Genomic DNA, 19,537 nt, shown 5'->3' with positions numbered 1-19,537 from the left:
TTAGTTGTGGCATGCAAACTCTTAGTTGAGGCATGCATGTAGGATCTAGTTCCCTGACCAGGGATTGAACCCAGGCCCCCTGCATTGGGAGCACAGAGTATTACCCACTGGACCACCAAGGAAGTCCCCAGAATGATCTTTCTAAAATACAAATCTGGGGACTTTGCTGGTGGTCCAGTGGTAAAGAATCTGCCTTACAATGCAGGGAACGTGGGTTCAATCCCCGGTCAGGGAACTAAGTTCCCAAATGCTGCAGGGCAACTAAGCCCGCAGTGACACGTATTGTCATTGTGTCTTTCTGGATAAAGTTCATACGTTGCAGCTTAACATACCAACCCCTGCCTACTTCTTTGGCTTCAGTTCTTATTACCACCCACATGTATTCTACATTTTTCTCATACTCAACAATTTTAGATCCTTAACCATGAAAAGGCTTGTCATACCTCTTTCCTTTGCATATGTTTTATTTTCTCTTTACTTGCATCTTCACTAGGCTAAAATCTTTCTCTAGTAATCTAGGAGTTTTCTGTTCCTCTATATTCCCAATCTAAGGAGAATATTCCTTCTTTGTGCTCTTATATATTCTGTATTATGTGCTCTGTACATACTTCTATAATAGTACTTATCACACTGTATTGCAGTGGTTGATTTACCTCTCAGCCACCCTCCTAAGCTGTGAGTTTCTTTGAAGGCAAGAACTGTGTTGTTTTCTTCTTCATCTCTGTATCCTAATTACTTGTCATAGTGCCTAGCATGTAGTTAGGCCCTTAATAAATCTTTGTTGAATGAAAGAATGTAACATAATGAGAAAATGCTTTGCAGATTTATACATGATCATCATGTGCTGAGGATAAAATAAGAGTTGTCCTAAGTAAAGTGGCAGATTCATGTTAGTTAAATTAAAAAGAAAGAAAAAAGAATGAATGAGAAAAGCAGGGTCAGATTATGGATGGCTTCAAATACTAGTTTAAGTAGTTTGAATTGCTCTAATAAGGACTAGTTAGCAATTAAAAAAATTTTTTTTTCATTTAAAATTTTTGAGTAAGGGACTGACATGACATTTACATACACAAAACAGTTTAGAAGCATGAAAAGTCCCAAAGGACAATCTCTTTATTTCTCACTTTTATTTTAAAATCAAACAAAAATTTCCCCATACCCTATTGTCAGCTTATTTTTGGACTCACAAACCATTAGAGCTGGAAAGAATTTTAGATTTTGTCTGTCTCAACCCCTCATTTAATAAAGGAACTGAGAAATAAAGTGATTGCCCAAGGTCACATAGGAATATAATTGCAGAGTCAACATAGAACCCCAGTTTCCTGTTTCTTGGGTATTTCCCTATTCACTGTTTTTTGTTTTTGTTTTTGTTTTTCTCCCTGAAATAAAACACCATTTGGAAAAAATTAGGGCAGATTTTTGGTTTTCTAGAGACACCTTTGTAGGGCCTCCCTGGTGGCGCAGTGGTTGAGAGTCCGCCTGCCGATGCAGGGGACACGGGTTCGTGCCCCGATCCCGGAGGATCCCACATGCCGCGGAGCGGCTGGGCCCGCGAGCCATGGCCGCGGAGCCTGTGTGTCCGGAGCCTGTGCTCCGCAACGGGAGAGGCCACAGCAGTGAGAGGCCCGCGTACAGCAAAAAAAAAAAAAAAAAAAAAAAGAATAGAGACACCTTTGTATTCTACACGTTATTGTTTCTCACAGGGTACTTTTTTGCATGTCTCCAGGTCAAAGGATCCTTAAAGTACATCAGATAAAAGGGACTGTACTCATTGGAGTCAATTTTGTGGGCTATTCAGAGATGGAAAGTCCTTCTATTCAGAGAAGGAAAGTAAGTGGAGACTGTTATATAAAAAATATTAATTAACTGAAATTTAAGCCTCCTTAGAAGTCATTTATATAACTGACATAAATCTGAGAACTATGCACCTCTATGAATCTGTTATCTTTGGCACTTGAAAGAGTACTGGAATCTTCGCTCACTGAGCTGAGGAATTAAAAGTTTGTATTTACCTTTGTGGTTCTTATTACATTTCTAGGAACTTTCCAACTTGCCCAGATCTGCAGCTGTAGAGCTGCTCCTGGTAGATGATGTAACAGTATCGCCTGAGAATGCTACCATCTATAACCACCCTGATGTGAAGGTAGAAGCTCTACGGGTCTAGCTAAATGGAATCATATTGGAGGGGAGAGTACTAGGTTATTAAAATTAATAGTATAACAATAAAAAAGCTCACTTATGTGTTGAAAATCAGTGATACACATATATAATGCATATATAATAATTATCCTTAGCAGTAATACTTTAATAGTCATATGTTGTCTTTGGTCCACTGACTGTAATCTTTTAATTTCATACTCTTTCTTAGGTAAGTAGAAGTTATTTTCTTTGAATTTTTTATAAACCAAAGGGAATGGAATATTGTTTGTCTGGTTTTTCCATAGGAAATATTTAGCCTTGTGGAAGGATCTGGTTATTTTTTAGTCAACAGTAGTGAGCAAGACATTGCCACCATCACTTACCTGGAAGCAGAAAGCTCTGTCCAGGTGAGTTCTAGAGATATTCCCAGACTAATGGTCTCAGGTCAAAGCTCATTCTTAGGAGAATGATTGGAAAATTTTTATTGGGTGTCTCAAACTTGTTACAAAAAATAACATTTGTGTCTTTTTCCTTTTTTAACCTACATAGATTCTTCAACAAAAAAAGAGGGGTTTTTTTTTGGTTTGTTTTTTTCTGTAACTAGCTACAATATGCGGCAATTTTTGGCTCTGATTGAATGGAAACAGTGTAGGAGACATCTAACTATAAGATTTCCATTAAAAGAAGGTTCATTTTTATAAATGTAGAAGCACAGAACTGTGTGGATAGTTAGATATACTATTGACTTTATAACCTGAGTATATGGTATTTTCAGCCAGGACATGGCAACTTAAAATAGTAAGCTGACTCCATAGTCAATATGCCAAGAGATTTGCTTTTAGTTGACTTGTAATAATAAAAAAATATATTATATTAACATATGTATTTATTTCCTTCAAAGAGCTCAAAGGAATGTAACTTACTGTAGTCATAATGTTGCTTTTTAAAAGAGGAGATTGAGGCCCTATGGGCAAAGGATGTGAAAAACCATGCTGCTGTGCAGGAGCTGTAGTACAAGAAGGAAAAACAAAGTATCAGTCCACCCAGTGCTTTCTCTCCCTCCTTGTGATTGCATATAAATGTACATGATTTTCTTCCTGAATCCTTTCCCTGTTCATAATTAAGAAGCTGGATATGTATGTTGGATTCTGCTTGAAATCAATCAATTTAAACTCTGCTCTTTATCAGTTAGTATTTGTTAAGGGTACATATTTTGCCACAAACTGAAACATCACTTTAAGGGTACATATTGTGCTATGCCTGAAACATATAATGTGACCTCTCAGAGTTCCCATCACAAAGAAAGTAAGATATTGTATTTTCCACTTTGGGTGGAAATAAATGCTATGATTATGCTTGGAGCATGTTTGCTTCTTTACCCAGCTACCATCTTCTTCCTTCTAGTTAGTTCCAGTACATCCAGGATTTCTCAGCTTGGAGGTCTATGACCTGTGTTTGGCTTTCTTGGGTCCAGCAATCGCTCACCTCAGGGTGTCAGACATGCAAGAGCTGGAGCTTGATGTGATTGATAAGGTGAGAGATGTTTGCTTTCTCTCTTAAATGAAGCAGGCATCATTCTCACTCACTAGCATCACCTAATATAGTCTGTGCTCAGCTACCATGTATGTATAGCAGGCCCTTTGATGATGTTAATGGAAATACCTGCCCTTAAAGAACACGATTCCAACACTAAACATGATGAAGATAAATAGTGTTAAAGCACAACTTAGGGACTTCCCTGGTGGTCCAGTGTTTAAGACTCCATGCTTCAAATGCAGTGGGTGTGGGTTCGATTCCTGGTCAGGGAACTAAGATCCCACGTGCCACAGGGCATGGTCAAAATAAAACAATTAAAAAACAGTTTAAAAAAATAAAGAACAACTTAAAAGAATACACATAGATTAGGCTTACTAGATCAAAGGCTGACCAGGAACATTTAGCATGAAAAAAAGAGCTTGCCACCTCTAAGAGTTAAATGGCCCTAGGTGAATGAGACATCTCTACTAAAATTACCTTAAAAAATTATTTTTTTTAATTTTTGTTTTTTAACCACTAGGTTGAAATAGGTAAAACTGTGTTAGTAACTGTGAGGGTTCTTGGCTCTTCCAAACGCCCGTTCCAAAATAAATACTTCAGGAACATGGAGCTCAAACTGCAGTTGGCTTCTGCCATTGTCACCCTGATGTGAGTACCATTTAAATACTCCTTTCTTGGGGACTTCCCTGGTGGTCCAGTGGTAAAGAATCCGCCTTAGGGACTTCCCTGGTGGTGCAGTGGTTAAGAATCCGCCTGCCAATGCAGGGGACACAGGTTCTATCCCTGGTCGGGGAATATCCCACATGCCGCAGAGCAACTAAGCCCGTGGGCCACAACTACTGAGCCCGTGTGCCACAACTACTGAAGCCTGCGCACCTAGAGCCCGTGCTCCACAACAAGAGAAGCCACCTCAGTGAGAAGCTCACACACTGCAATGAAGAGTTGCCCCCTCTCGCTGCAACTAGAGAAAGCCCGTGCGCAGCAGTGAAGACCCAACACATCCAAAAATAAATAAATAAATAATTTTATTTTAAAAAACCAATCCGCCTTACAATGCAGGGGACGTGGATTAAATCCCTGGTCAGGGAACTAAGATCCCTCATGCCGCGGGGCAACTAAGCCCGTGCGCCCCACAACTACTGAGCTTGTGTGCCTCAGCTAGAGAGCCTGAGTGCTGCAAACTACAGAGCCCACGCGCTCTGGAGCCTGTGTGCCACAACTGGAGAGAAGCCAGCGTGAAGATCCCGTTTGCTGCAACTAAGACCTGACGCAGCCAAAAATAAATAAAATAAATGATGAATAAATCTTTAAAAAATATACTTCTTTCTCCCTATGCTTAATACCACAAGAATATCCCTCCTGGTAGCCTGGTTAGCTCTCCCTTAGGTTATTTCAGATTTTCTTCTTTCCTTTTTTTGTAACAGTACCTTTCAGCCCATACTGTCTTCCCATATTCAGCTCTCTACAAAATACCCCTTCCAGATCCTCAGATGTCTTATTTTGGGCCTAAAATCATGTGTCTCATTAATATTTCCATTTTATGAAACTTCTCCTTGGATGATATCCTTTGGGGGTGCTTCAGACTTGAGGACCTTCAAAAAATCTAGAAGTAGAGGCACTGGTATTGCCCTCTGCGAAAGGGAAAATACAGGAATTCTGAGGCAATTTAGTATTTGCAGTTTTGCCAGTTTATGTTTATATTGCTCTTATTCCTTTGGAGACCTAGAACAAATTTTTGCCCTTCAGGAGCCTTCTGCCATTGCTATGAACTTTGTCTTGACTCTGGAAGTTATTTTCTGGTAGTTCCTTCTAAGCTGAGTTAAAATGAGCAGAAGATTGGGAATTCCCTGGTGGTCCAGTGATTAGGATTCTTTGCTTTCAGTGCCGTGGGCCCGGGTTCAATCTCTGGTCGGGGAACTAAGATCCCACAAGCTGCACCACATGGCCAAAAAAAAAAAAAAAAAAAGAAAAGAAAGCAGAAAACGTTAAGCATCTTAGAAAGATGCATAACTGTCCACTCTTAAAACCAGATCTTTCTCACCTAGAAATTTGTGGGTCTTTGCAGACTAATGGAGAAACAGGACGAATACTCTGAAAATTATATCCTTCGAGCTATCACTATTGGGCAAACCACACTTGTAGCTATTGCCAGGGACAAGATGGGGAGAAAATTCATGTCGGCTCCTCGGCAAATTGAAGTAAGGAAATTATCTCATCCAAAATTCATACTTTGTCTTCTTTATAAATTTTATAAATTTCCAGTGGTTAGGACTCTGCACTTTCACTGCTGAGGGCGCAGGTTCCATCCCTGGTCCAGGAACTAAGATCCCGCAAGCTGTGAGGCATGTCCAAAAAAAGAAAAAAGTAGAAAAGAAAGGTAATTGTAAATATAATGTTAATGACCACTTTTATTACAGTGAGTGGATATGTAATAACTTATTTAATCATTCTCACTTAAGTAATTTATAATTTTTGCTATTATAAATAAAATTTGCATTTATAAATAAAATAAAATACATGTTTTTGTATATAACTTCATTGTACATAATTAGGATTTTTTTCCTTAGAATAAGCTACATGATCATTTGCTATGAACTTGACTGTAGTCAATCACTGTTGTCCTTTTGTTTTTCTCCTTCAAGGTGTTTCCTCCATTCAGACTTGTTCCAGAGAAAATGACACTGATTCCAACTAATATGATGCAGGTGATCCTAAAGCCAGAAATAAGGCTTTCTCCCCATCCCACCTCTGCTCCACCCCAACACACATATACACGTACACCTCTTCCTGTTGACCTTCCCTTATCTACTCGCAGCCAAGTACAACAGGATTTGATAAAGAAGAAAATTAGTATTTTCTTTGTTCTATGAGAAACATGGTATGACCTACTTCTTGGAATCCTATGGATCATTTATAGCACTTCCATTTCATGTGCATTTGAGTTGATGTGGCATATGCTGGTTAGAAAGTGGGGGAAGATGAAAAAGTTGAGTTACTTAGACAAAAGGTTGGGAAAGGAGATGTGACTTCTCCCCAAGGTCCAGGCATTCACTGGTGTGTTTACATTCCAGGTAATGTCTGAAGGTGGCCCTCAGCCTCAATCTATCACTCACTTCTCCATCAGTAATCAGACCGTGGCTGTTGTTAATAGGAGGGGCCAAGTTACAGGGAAGGTAGTTGGCAGAGCTGTGGTCCATGGCACCATCAAGACAGTAAATGAAGATACTGGAAAAGTCATTGTGTTTTCCCAGGTATTGGTTCTTTGTTCTGCTCTGCTTCTACTCCTCCATCTGGGAATCACTGGGAGGTAGAGGAAGAAATAGTGATGGGGAGGGTGTCAACAGCCCAGGGAAGTCTTTTCAGTCCCCTCATTTGGTATTCTCTTAACCAGGCATGGGCAATATGTAACCTTCAGTGAAAAACCCACAGAGTACTTGGCATTGTTATAAGTATAGTCCCTATACTTAAGGAATTGTTTCAAGAACAAATACAAAACAAAAACAAACAAACAAAAAACCTATATCTATGGCATATTTGTTGTTGTTGAATGCCCCAAACAACAACCAACAAACTAGTTATCATAAGCATCCACCCCACAGACACTCCCTCTTAGCCTAAGCTTGCTCTCCACCCTGTTGAGCAGGATGAAGTGCAGATTGAAGTTGTGCAGCTAAGGGCTGTTAGGATCCTTGCAGCTGCAACTCGACTCATCACAGCTACTGAGGTCAGTAGGATGGCTCTGTTCCAGATTCATTATTTTGATAATGCCAGCTGGACAGGATGTATAGCACAAAACCACTCTTCGTTTTCAGATGCCAGTTTACGTCATGGGAGTGACCAGTACCCAGACCCCTTTCTCCTTCAGCAATGCCAACCCTGGGCTCACATTCCATTGGTCCATGAGCAAAAGGGACGTATTGGATCTAGTGCCCAGGCATTCAGAGGTATAAACTTATCTGTTTATTATATTACCTTAGGGATCTTGATACTAAATTTATTTTATTTCATCATAAGTTGTTTTGGTTTTGGTTTTGGTATTTTTTGCGGTACGCGGGCCTCTCACTGCCGCAGCCTCTCCCGTTGCGGAGCACAGGCTCCGGACACGCAGGCTCAGCGGCCATGGCTCACGGGCCCAGCCGCTCCACGGCATGCGGGATCCTCCCAGACCGGGGCACGAACCCGTGTCCCCTGCATCGGCAGGCGGACTCTCAACCACTGCGCCACCAGGGAAGCCCCCATCATAAGTTTTAGACTAACTCACTTCTAAACTACACAATATTATTACTTACTCTTTTTCCGATTGTTCTGTGAATGCTGGAAACCTGAAAATCATATGAAGAATCCAAATTTGAGTATTCAGATAATACTATATGATGTTTAACATACTTTGCTGGAAAGAGCTCTCAACAAAGCAATGCTTCCTTTGATGTATTTGTTGTTGTATAATGTTGTATTTGTGAGCAGATGACTGTGTTACATGAATAACACATTATGAATATAAAGTATTTATACATAAAGTTTAAATATATAATCTTTCAACATGTTCAGACACAATTATATTAATAATCATGATGTTTGTGCTGCATGATGGGCAGTTGACATTAAGAAAGGGCTTCCCTGGTGGCGCAGTGGTTGACAGTCCCCCTGCCAATGTAGGGGACGCGGGTTCGTGCCCCGGTCCGGGAAGATCCCACATGCCGCAGAGCGGCTGGGCCCGTGAGCCATGGCCGCTGAGCCTGCGCGTCCGGAGCCTGTGCTCCGCAACGGGAGAGGCCACAGCAGTGTGAGGCCCGCATACCACAAAAAAAAAAAAAAAAGAAAAAAAAGAAAGGTGGTTGCTGAGCACACTCCTGGGCCCACACTACTAGGAGCTGGGGAATAACTGGAATCCCATCTTGAGCATGAAGAGTGCCATGGGTGTCATGGGGCTGGTGTGGGCCACCAACTGGCAGCTGATTCTGGACTGAGTACCTTATATCAATGGCAAATTTAAGAAGGACAGTTAATTAAACTGCTCCTCCACGGTTCCCTTTGGTGGTACCGGCTCCTCCCAATTCAGCACCTCCTGCATCTGGAATGGCCAAAGCCCTCAGGATGGCTATTGAGGAAATCCACACTGCAACATGAGTCTTTATGTTTTTTAAAATAGCTTTGGTGTTTTAATACATATAGCACTAAACCTTACTCTGAAACCTGAAAAAGAAAAAAAAAAAAAAGAGGTGGATGCTAGACAAACTTTACCTACTTCACAACGTTGTTACCTGATCATCAGCTTAATGGAACCCACCCAAGATGGTCCAGGATCAGTGGCAGCCACTTAGGTCTGAACTTTACCTTAGGAAGAAGGAACCTGGGGCCAAGGTACCCAGTAGGTCACAACTCAGTGCCCACAAAAACAAAGAATCAGACCTTGAGAGAGATCAGAGTGGTTACAGAAGCTAGAATTAGTGGGTCATTTCTGGAGCCAGCTAAAAACAAAAGTCTGGAAAAATTTTTAAATTTCCAATTTTCTTAAAATATCCTAGATCTGTAATCTAGGGAAACTCTAGTGGTTGAGTCTTCTAGGGAATCCCTAGTGGTTGAGTCTTCTATCTGTCATGGACTGCGCAAAGCCTGGTTATACTTGGAACTGAGGAGAGATAGAACTGTACTTAGTTTGATAGAGTTCTGCAGAAGGATTTGGCTTTTTTTCTTGAATAGCAAATAGGAATTGTGTGAAAGGAGGGGATGGCCTAGGTCTTAGCATCTATTCTACTTCTCCATTCCTCTAATTTTCTTATCTAAATAATGTCTTTTCTCTAACAGAAGAAATGATTGAGAGCCATACAAAGATTTTCTTCCCCTGCCTTAGACCTCACATAGACAACTGGGTGATGAAATAGGCAAATAGAAAGGTCTCTAATGCCCTACAAGGTAGACTTCCTGCACTGTGGTGTCACCATTTAGAAATTCACTTGGATTAAACAATTATAAACCACTCATTCTTTAGCATAAGACTTTCTTCCAGACAACTGATTGAAATCTGCACAAAGGAGATGGGAATTTTTATGTAGGGGAGGAGGGAAAGGTGAGTTTGGAACTTGGAACTCTGTATGAGTCAAGAGAGTGAAGGAAGGTCTTGAGCGCTCCAGACAGCAAAAATGCAGAGGAGATAGAACGTGAAATGAGTGCCAAAAAGGTAGGCAAGTGCCTACTTCAATATTTGCCTTAGGGGACTTCCCTGGTGGCGCAGTGCTTAAGACTCCACGCTCCCAGTGCAGGGGGACTGGGTTTGATCCCTGGTCCAGGAACTAGATCCCACATGCATGCCGCAACTAAGAGTTCGCATGCCATAACTAAGGAACTGGCAAGCCGCAACTAAGGAGCCTGCCTGCCACAACTAAGACCCGACACAACCAAATAAACAAACAAATAAATAAATAAATAACATTTGCCTTGGTGTTGGCCCTCCCTTCCCTCTCACCAGAAATCTGTCAAGGCCTAATCCTTATCCAATCTAGACTAGAATGGTGAGTGAAGCAAGTGAGGAAATGGTTAGCTAGTTTAACACAATCCTAAAACAACAGCTTCCCTTTCTTGTCTTCTTCCTTCCTTGCTACCACTCTGAACTCCAGGAGTAGATTACCTCACTTCTCTCTCATCTCAAGTTCTACTGTTTCAGCCTATTGAGGATACCCCTTCCTTCATTTCCATTCTTCTCCTATCAATGAATTGACTTCTTGCAAGATAAGAATTCTTGCATAAGAGTCTTTCCAGAATTAGTTGAGCACTGAACACAGAAGTTTACTTTAGGGGTGACTATGTTTCTGGGAATATGAAAATAAACAAATATGAAAATAAACCCTGGGGGAATTCTCTGGTGATCCAGTGGTTAGGACTTGGCATTTTCACTGCGGGGGCTCGGATTCAATCCCTGGTTGGGGAACTAAGATCCCACAAGCCTCAAGGTGCAGAGAAAGAAAGGAAGGAAGGAAGGAAGGAAGGAAAGGAAGGAAGGAAGGAAGGAAGGAAGGAAGGGAGAGAAAGAAAGAAGGGAGGGAGGAAGGAGGGAGGGAAGGAAAGGAGGAAGAAAGGGGAGCGGAGAGGAGGGGAGGGGAGGGAAGATAAGCCTGGAACTCTAATTCTTCTAGATAGCTATTTTCAACAAAGAGGGAAGGGCACAGTGTTTATTCAGGAATATTTCTTAATCCATCCCTTTACTCTCTAGGTTTTTCTACAACTCCCAGTAGAGAATAACTTTGCCATGGTTGTCCACACAAAAGCAGCTGGTTGGACCAGTATCAAAGTCACTGTCCGCTGTATGAACAGTTCCTCTGGGCAGTTTGAGGGGAATTTGTTGGAACTGTCTGATGAAGTTCAGATCCTGGTAAGGTCCCAAAGCTAAATCTTGTTTTTGTATATCAAGGAGAAGAAAGTTATATTCTCTTACCATCCATGAAGAGCTTAGTCTGTACAGAGATAGAGAAATCGCTAGAGGGATCTCTGGATTAGGCTTATGGTTTCTAGATCTTTGATATTCCTGCTAATTGCTTCTATGAGTATTGACATTAGAAACTACAGCACATGCACTCCCCTCAACTCCCAACACAGTGAATACAGTATATGAACACATTACTAAAGAGGAATTAATTTCTGATTTGTTCTGCCTAACATAGATATTATGATACAGTCCACTTAGCTATACTCACAGGTAGAATGAAATCCTATCCTAACTTCTGGTAAGGTATGAGAGTACGAATAGTTTTTACAGATGTTCTCAAGCTGAAAGCTAAATGGCCCTATTGTTTTTAGAACTCAAAGAAAAACTATTTTTTGTGTGGGGCAAATAAGTTTCTCTACCTCTGAATTTGGGACTAATTTTTTTTTCCCTTTATTTTGGCTTTGGTTCCCTGATTCAGTGAGGGGTAGAGGAAAAAGCACTTTACCAGGAGGCGGAGGACCAGAATAGTGCCCTTGCTAATTAAATCCTACAGATTCTTCATTCTCAAATCTCTTTTCAGGTTATTAGAACTAAAATTAGAAATTTCAATGGGACTTCACTGGTGGCGCAGTGGTTAAGAATCCGCCTGCCAACGCAGGGGGCAAGGGTTTGAGCCCTGGCCCGGGAGGATCCCACATGACGCGGAGCAGCTGAGCCCGTGCGCCACAACTGCTGAGCCTGTGCTCTAGAGCCTGCGAGCCACAACTAGAGAAAGCCCGCACGCAGCAACGAAGACCCAACACAGCCAAATATAAATAAATAAAATAAATAAATTTATTTTAAAAAAATTAGAAATTTCAAAATTATTTCATATCTAAGTAATATAGGGGATGTGGTAAGTGTAAACTGTGCCCAGTCCCTTGTAGTCAGAAGCAGGGCTAATATTAGGTTATATATTCTACACTACCTAAATAAGTTTTAAATGCCTGGCTCATTTTGGAAAGCAGAACTGTGGGACATTGGGCTAAATTGAAGTTGGGCAGACTTGATTTGTAGTTGTCCATTTGTGAGTAAAGGTCATCATTTGTCTTTTTCGGATATGAGGAAGACATCATCTTCTCATTCTAGGTGTTTGAAAAACTCCAACTTTTCTACCCAGAGTGCCAACCCAAACAAATTCTGATGCCCATGAATTCTCAGCTCAAACTCCATACCAACAGGTAAGGAGAATGGAGAAGAAGGCAGGCCATGATCTAACTTTACCCTCAGAGAAACATGGCACATGGAAAGAACCATTGCCTTCTAGGTGATTTTTCTAACCAACATATAATTTTTTTTAGTTGAAGTGAAATTCACATAACATAAAATTGTACAATTCAGTGGCGTTTAGTACATACACAGTATTATACAACCATTACCTCTAGTTCCAAAACATTTTCATTACCACCAAAGGAGGCCCATACCCATTAAGCAGTCTCTCATCATTCTCCCCTTCTCTCAGTCCCTAGCAATCACTAATCAGCTGTCTCTGTGAATCTAAATATTGTATATTTCATGTAAATGAAATCATACAATACGTGACCTTTTCTGTCGGCTTCTTGCAGTTAACATGTTTTCGAGGTTCATCCACATTGTAGCATGTATTGGTACTTCATTCCTTTTCATGACTGAATAATATTCCATTGTATGAATGTAACACATTTTGTTTATCCAGTCATCTGTTGGTGGACTTTGGTTTGTTTTCCCTTTAGCTATTGTGGATAGTGCTGCTATGAACATTCACGTACAAGTATTTGTTTGAATACAGTTGGCCCTTGGTATCCACCAGGGATTGGTTCCAGGACCCGCACTCCCACCAAAATCTGCAGATGCAAAAATCCATTCTATAAAAATGGTGTAGTATTTGCATATATGCACATCCTCCTGTATACTTTAAACTATTTCTAAATTACTTATAATACCTAATACAATGTAAACGTTATGTAAATAGTTGCCAGTCCAAGGCAAGTTCAAATTTTGCTTTTTGGAACCTTTTGAAATTTTCAGCCTGTGCTTGGTTGAATCTGCAGATGCAAAACCGATGGATATGAAAAGCTGACTGTACCTGTTTTCAATTCTTTTAACCAAATAATTTTTTAATGATCAATATGTAATAGTATTTGATTTTTAAAGAGATAAGCATAATCCAAAGGCTGACTTTTACCTGAGGAAAAAATAACTACACAACATGGAGAATGGCAAGCAGTTTTCTCAGAGTACAGCCTCTAACAGTAATCCTGGCAATCTCTACTCCTTTCTTTCTTGTCAAACAGAGCCCCCAAGAAATGTCATTTGCCCTGTTTATTCCCTAGGGTAGGGGCCGCCTTTGTGAGTTCCCGTGTTCTCAAGTGTTTCCCTAATTCATCTGTCATTGAGGACGACGGTGAAGGGCTCCTGAAAGCTGGTTCCATTGCAGGTACTGCTGTGTTGGAAGTCACTTCTATAGAACCTTTTGGAGTCAACCAAACAACTATAACTGGGGTTCAGGTGAGTTCAGGGACTTACTCAAAACAATAAAAGGAATATCATGGCCTTAAGAGGCAGATTTGCTTTTTTAAGAACTAGAAACTTCTCTAGAAGTCAGAAATGAACTGTAAGATAAGAGGACAATCTTGACATGAACCATCAAATTAAAGTGGACTTTACAGTACTTGTTGTAAGAGAGATTAGCCTCAAATTGGTATGAATGTCTTCTGAGCAGCTTTGGCAAAAGGGCTGGTGTGGGAGAAGCATAGAACTATTGCTATCAAAATTAGGCTTTGTTTTAGATTTTTTTTTAAATTAGAAGAGACCTTAGAGGTAAGTTAGTCTAAAACAAACAAACAAAAAAATGTTTTGTGCATTAAAAATCAAGTATATTCCAGCTTCTGTGTTGCTCCTTTTACGTATATTATCTTTTTTAACTACCACAAAAACCCTATGAGATAGGCATTATTAGCCCTATTAAACTGATGATAAATATGAAACCTAGAATGGTTAGATGAAGATATGAAATAATAAAGCTAGGATTCAAACCTGGACTTCCCTTACTGTATCAGTTTATCTCTTGCAGTGTGAAAACAAAATTTACAGTATTCTTGATACATGATCAATTATTTAACAATAAATATTGACACTTTGCACAAAACAGAAAAAATGCAGTCCTTTCCTCAAAAAGCTCCAGCTTTTCTTCACATTTCCACTGTTTTAGTAATTAAAAAGCCATTTCCTGTACTGTCATATTTCTTTTTCACTCTGTCATCTGAAATCAAGAGCTAACTATTTCCTACAAAAGAGGAACACCATTTTTATCATTGATTATAAGTCTCAGAATATGGTCTCAGCTCCTCTCCAATGCATCCTTCTCTGTACTAGTAGGTTTTGTCTCCCACAGGTAGCACCAGTGACATACCTGCGAATGAGCAGCCACCCCAAGCTATACACAGCTCAAGGAAGGACCCTATCAGCCTTTCCCTTGGGCATGTCTCTCACCTTCATTGTTCAGTTTTACAATAGCATCGGAGAGAAATTCCACACACACAATACCCAGCTTTATCTGGCTTTGAACAGGTATGGAAGGCAAAGGAATGGTGTTGACATTGTGGTAGACATCTTACTGATTAACCTGGTATTATCTAAAATCTCCAGTAAATTCCTCTCATATTCTGCACTTGGAATCTGATCTTTCTTTCATTAAGATGGGGGAAAGACCAGAATTAGTTGTTCAATGAAGAAAAATTTCAGTATGTTTGAATTTGACAAGTCCTAGTTCAAACAAAGCTCCTGTAGGGAGCCAACTGGAGTATTATCAAAAAGCCATACTAAAAAAAAAAAAAAAAAAAAAAAAAAAAAAAAAAAGAAGCCATACTGAAAAAACAATCTTTTTTAATTAAAAAAAACAAGCCTAGGAACTTCCCTGGTGGTCCAGTGGTTAAGACACCGTGCTCCCAATGCAGGGGGCCCAGGTTTGATCCCTGGTCAGGGAACTAGATCCCACATGCCACAGCAAAGATCCCACGTGCTGCAACTAAGACCGGGCACAGCCAAATAAATAAATTAATTAATAATGATTTAAAAAAAAAAGCCTAGCTGGGCACTATATATATAAATGTAATAGACCTGATCCCTGGCCCTAGTTGCTTACTCTCCATTGTAGAATTCCATCTGAACTTTTGAGCTATTAAAGATAAAATGGTGTGATAGGGTCTGCCCCCAGAACTGTTTCCTAACTATTGACTCTTTTCAGAGACTTCTACCTTTCACGTCTGCTTTCAGAGATGACCTGCTGCTTATTGGACCAGGGAATAGGAACTATACTTACATGGCTCAGGCTGTGAAAAGAGGGGTGACACTTGTGAGGCTCTGGGACCAGAGACATCCAGGCATGGCAGATTATATTCCTGTTTCTGTAGAGCACGCCATCGAGCCAGACACCAAGCTTACCTTTGTCGGAGATGTCATCTGCTTCAGTACTCACCTCCTCAACCAGAATGGTTTGGATACCTTCCCTTTCTCAACCTCACAACTGACAGGATTAGAAAGCAACTCGTCCCTTAGATTTTTTTTTTTTCCATATTATCTAAAATCTAAGGGGCTCTCTGAGAAAGAAAATACTTTTGTGTGTTTTCTCATGTTAACTGATAATTCTGTTTAGTGCCCATTTCTCTCCATAGCCAGCCAATTAGAGGTCAGCCAGTAATATTTACCAAGTGTCTATTGAATATATAGGCAGTGTAGAGTACTGTGCCTTTTCCTCCATTCCCAGCTTCTGAAGGAGGGTAACTGCTAAGTTGAACATCAATAAAGGATGAAATAAAAGGAAGGAAAGGGCAATAAGGCTTTAGTTCTAAGAACCAATTGTATGTACACTGTTTTGTGAGGCACATCTGAAGGCCTAACTTCTACATTACCATCACTGTAAGAAGGTTTGGCCTTGTACCGGGCTACACTATACTCTTGATCAGCAAAGCATTTCTGTTCTAAGAAGTACTATTGAGTTACAGAAAATCAGTCTTGGGTTAGGAAATGTGTGTTATATCTTTAGGCTTCCAGGTAGCATATCCCAAAATGGTATATACTGACTGGGTATATGCAACCAAATAATCCATCCAAGTAGGGCTGGCTGGGGTGGTATGTGGCTTGGGCTTTGTGTCCTCTTTGGGGAACTATGGATACATATGTTTGGGTAAAGTGATGTAATACTGGACATGACTTTAACATTAACTGTATATTTTAGACTTGATACAAAGAGAACTCTATTCAGCTTAGGTCAAATCCTCCAATCCTGTAACAGTTAACTTGTAAGCAACCACTACTTACTAACATGTAATCCATGGCCAGTGAGCTAACTGTGCTTACAATACCATGATTGTTAATCTTTTGTCAGTGAAGCAGAGGCTTTTTTTACTCCCTTTTCCCAGGTTCTGTCAGGACTGTCCCTCTGTCTTCCATTCTGGAATTTTTTGGGCATCTCAAATCCATACCACTTTGGATGAGGAAGCAGAAGGGCCACATGCCAGGATCAGTAATCTAATCTAATATTTGACATTCCTCTGCCCCTTTGGGACTTAAACCAAAATAAACGCATCCTCTCTTCTGCCAGTTGACACTTGCTTGCAGTCTTCCTGCTGATATCAATCAGTAGGTCAAAGCAGATTCATCCTTAGCAGGGTCTATACAAAGTTTAATCAGAGTGTTATTCCTATGTGTAAAAAGCATTTTTCTTTTTCCTAAGGAGAACAATTACATTCTCCAACTAAGTAGCTTTTGTGATTGTGAAGGTCAGCAGTTCCTATTTTATTTTGCTGGCATGACATGTGAAGGGGAACCTGACATTAAGAAAACAACGTTAGGGACTTCCCTGGCGGTCCAGTGGTTAAGACCCTGTGCTTCCAATGCAGGGGGCCTGGGCTCGATCCCTGGTCAGGGAATTAAGATCCCATGTGCCACGTGACGTGGCCCCAAAAAAATTTTTTTTAAGAAAAAAAACAAACTTACCCTCAAAGCCGGGTGTTCCTCCCGGGAAGGGATATATGTATGCTTGAATGGTCTACTGACTTGGATTCTGAGTAAGGTTAGAGTGACCAATTTATATCAAAGGTTGCAGTCAAGTGCTTTCTCTTGTCTTTTCCTAGGTGAACCCGGGATGTGGATGATTTCCGCTGATGACAATATTCTACAAACAGACATTGTCACTGGGGTAGGAGTGGCCAGGAGTCCAGGAATAGCAACAATTTTTCATGACATTCCAGGACTAGTGAAAACATATCGAGAGGTAAACCTAATGTTATGAGTTGAAGGGTTCATGGGAGTTCCCTGGTGGCTTAGTGGTTAGGATTCCAGGCTTTCACAGCCGTGGCCTGGGTTCAATCCCTGGTCGGGGAACTAAGATCCTGCAAGCCATGTGACGCGGCCAAAAAAAAAAAAGAGTTGAAGAGTCTAGAGTAACTATTTCTATATATGGGAATATGCATATAGAAAGCACATCCTATGAAAAGAAATACACTCACATATCAGATATAAAGCCAGCCAACAAACTTTACTGGAACATAAAGGTAAATCGTGATTAAGGTTCTTAACCAAAAGAATGACTAGTCTGATTTATAGTTTAAAATATCACCATGAGGGCTTCCCTGGTGGCGCAGTGGTTAAGAATCCTCCTGCCAATGCAGGGGACATGGGTTCGAGCCCTGGTCCGGGAAGATCCCACATGCCACGGAGCAACTAAGCCCATGTGTCACAACTACTGAGTCTGCGCTCTAGAGCCTGCCAGCCACAACTACTGAGCCCGCATGCTGTAACTACTGAAGCCTGCATGCCGAGAGCCCATGCTCCACAACAAAGAGAGGCCACCGCAATGAGAAGCCTGTGCACCATAATGAAGAGGAACCCCCGCTTGCCACAACTAGAGAAAGCCCATGCGCAGCAATAAAGACCCAACACAGCCAAAAATTAATTAATTAATTAATTAATTAATTTGAAAAAATATATGTATCACCATGGCTACAGGTTGGTACTAAACTGTAGGGGCAAGAGTAGGAGCTGAGGGCTACCCTGGTGGCACAGTGGTTAAGAATCCGCCTGCCAATGCAAGAGAAATGGGTTCGATCCCTGGCCCGGGAAGATCCCACATGCTGCAGAGCAACTAAGCCCGTGTGCCACAACTACTGAGCCTGCACTCTAGAGCTTGTGAGCCACAACTACTGAAGCCTGCTCTGCAACAAGAGAAGCCACCAAAATGAGAAGCCTGCGCACCGCAACGAAGAGTAGCCACCGCTCGCCACAACTAAAGAAAGCCCACATGCAGCAATGAAGACCCAATGCAGCCAAGAAACAAAAAAGAGTAGGAGCTGAGAGACAAGTTGGGAGGCTATAATTGCAGTAACGCAGCTGAGTGTGATGGATCAGGGTGATAATAGAGGAGGTGGTAAAAAGTTGATCAGATTCTAAATATATTTTATAGGTATAGTTAATACAATTTCCCAATAGATTACTATATGTAGAGTGTGAAAGAATCAAGAATGACTTAAGATTTTTGATTGAACAACTAAAAGGACATAATTGCCATCAACTGAAATGCGTAAGACTGTAGGTGGAGCAGTTTTGGAGAGGAGATCAGTTTTGGACATGTAAAGTTGCATGCCTATTAGATGTCAAATGGATGTGTTGAGTAGCTAGATAGAAAAGTCTGGGAGTCATTGGCATAGATATTTAAAGCCATAGATCGGACTCCCCTGGTGGTGTAGTGGTTAAGAATCCACCTGCCAATGCAGGGGACACGGGTTCGAGCCCTGGTCCGAGAGGATCCCACATGCCGTGGAGCAACTAAGCCCATGCACCACAACTACTGAGCCTGCGCTCTAGAGCCTGTACTCTAGAGCCTGCGAGCCACAACTATTGAGCCTGCATGCCACAACTACTGAAGCCGGTGCACCTAGAGCCCGTGTTCTGCAACAAGAGAAGCCACCGCAATGGAAGCCTGTGTGCTGCAACTACTGAGCCCACACACCACAACCACAGAAGACCACGAGCTCTAGGGCCCGAGTGCCACAACACCTGAGCACACGTGCTGCAACTACTGAAGCCCGTGTGCCTAGAGCCTGTGCTCTACAAGAGAAGCCACTGCAATGAGAAGCCCACGCACCGCAACAAAGAGTAGCCCCCACTTGCCACAACTACAGAAAGCCCACGTACAGCAACAAAGACCCAACGCAGCCAAAAAAAAAAAAAAAAAAAAGCCATAAGATCATCAAGAGAATGAGTGTAAATAGAGAAGAGGTCCAAGGACTAAGTTCTGGGGACACTCCAATATTAAGAGCTCTGAAAGAAGAATAGGAACCAACAGAAGAAATTTATAGGAATTTATAAGAATGACCAGGGAATGGGACTTCCCTGGTGGCACTGTGGTTAAGAATCTGCTTGCCA

The 19,537-nt window shown here is 41.1% G+C and overlaps 1 protein-coding gene across 1 annotated transcript in view; it reads left to right on the top strand.

Annotated features, from left to right (window-relative positions):
• NUP210L (nucleoporin 210 like) overlaps positions 1-19,537 on the top strand; it is a 75,514-nt gene that overhangs the window by 44,104 nt on the left and 11,873 nt on the right. The window contains exons 16-31 of the mRNA XM_060090587.1: positions 1,727-1,830; positions 2,039-2,143; positions 2,445-2,546; positions 3,544-3,672; positions 4,196-4,323; positions 5,741-5,873; positions 6,318-6,380; positions 6,747-6,926; positions 7,319-7,399; positions 7,488-7,619; positions 10,883-11,041; positions 12,224-12,315; positions 13,447-13,621; positions 14,508-14,683; positions 15,389-15,606; positions 17,248-17,387. Coding sequence (XP_059946570.1) covers positions 1,727-1,830; positions 2,039-2,143; positions 2,445-2,546; positions 3,544-3,672; positions 4,196-4,323; positions 5,741-5,873; positions 6,318-6,380; positions 6,747-6,926; positions 7,319-7,399; positions 7,488-7,619; positions 10,883-11,041; positions 12,224-12,315; positions 13,447-13,621; positions 14,508-14,683; positions 15,389-15,606; positions 17,248-17,387 — 2,117 coding nt within the window. The remainder of the gene's footprint in view (positions 1-1,726; positions 1,831-2,038; positions 2,144-2,444; positions 2,547-3,543; positions 3,673-4,195; positions 4,324-5,740; positions 5,874-6,317; positions 6,381-6,746; positions 6,927-7,318; positions 7,400-7,487; positions 7,620-10,882; positions 11,042-12,223; positions 12,316-13,446; positions 13,622-14,507; positions 14,684-15,388; positions 15,607-17,247; positions 17,388-19,537) is intronic.

The sequence above is a fragment of the Mesoplodon densirostris genome, chromosome 2 (genome assembly GCF_025265405.1).
Source record: "Mesoplodon densirostris isolate mMesDen1 chromosome 2, mMesDen1 primary haplotype, whole genome shotgun sequence".
NCBI classification, from domain to species: Eukaryota; Metazoa; Chordata; class Mammalia; order Artiodactyla; family Ziphiidae; genus Mesoplodon; species Mesoplodon densirostris.
Note: the sequence above shows the minus strand (reverse complement) of the source record. Positions and strands in the feature narration are given on the sequence as shown.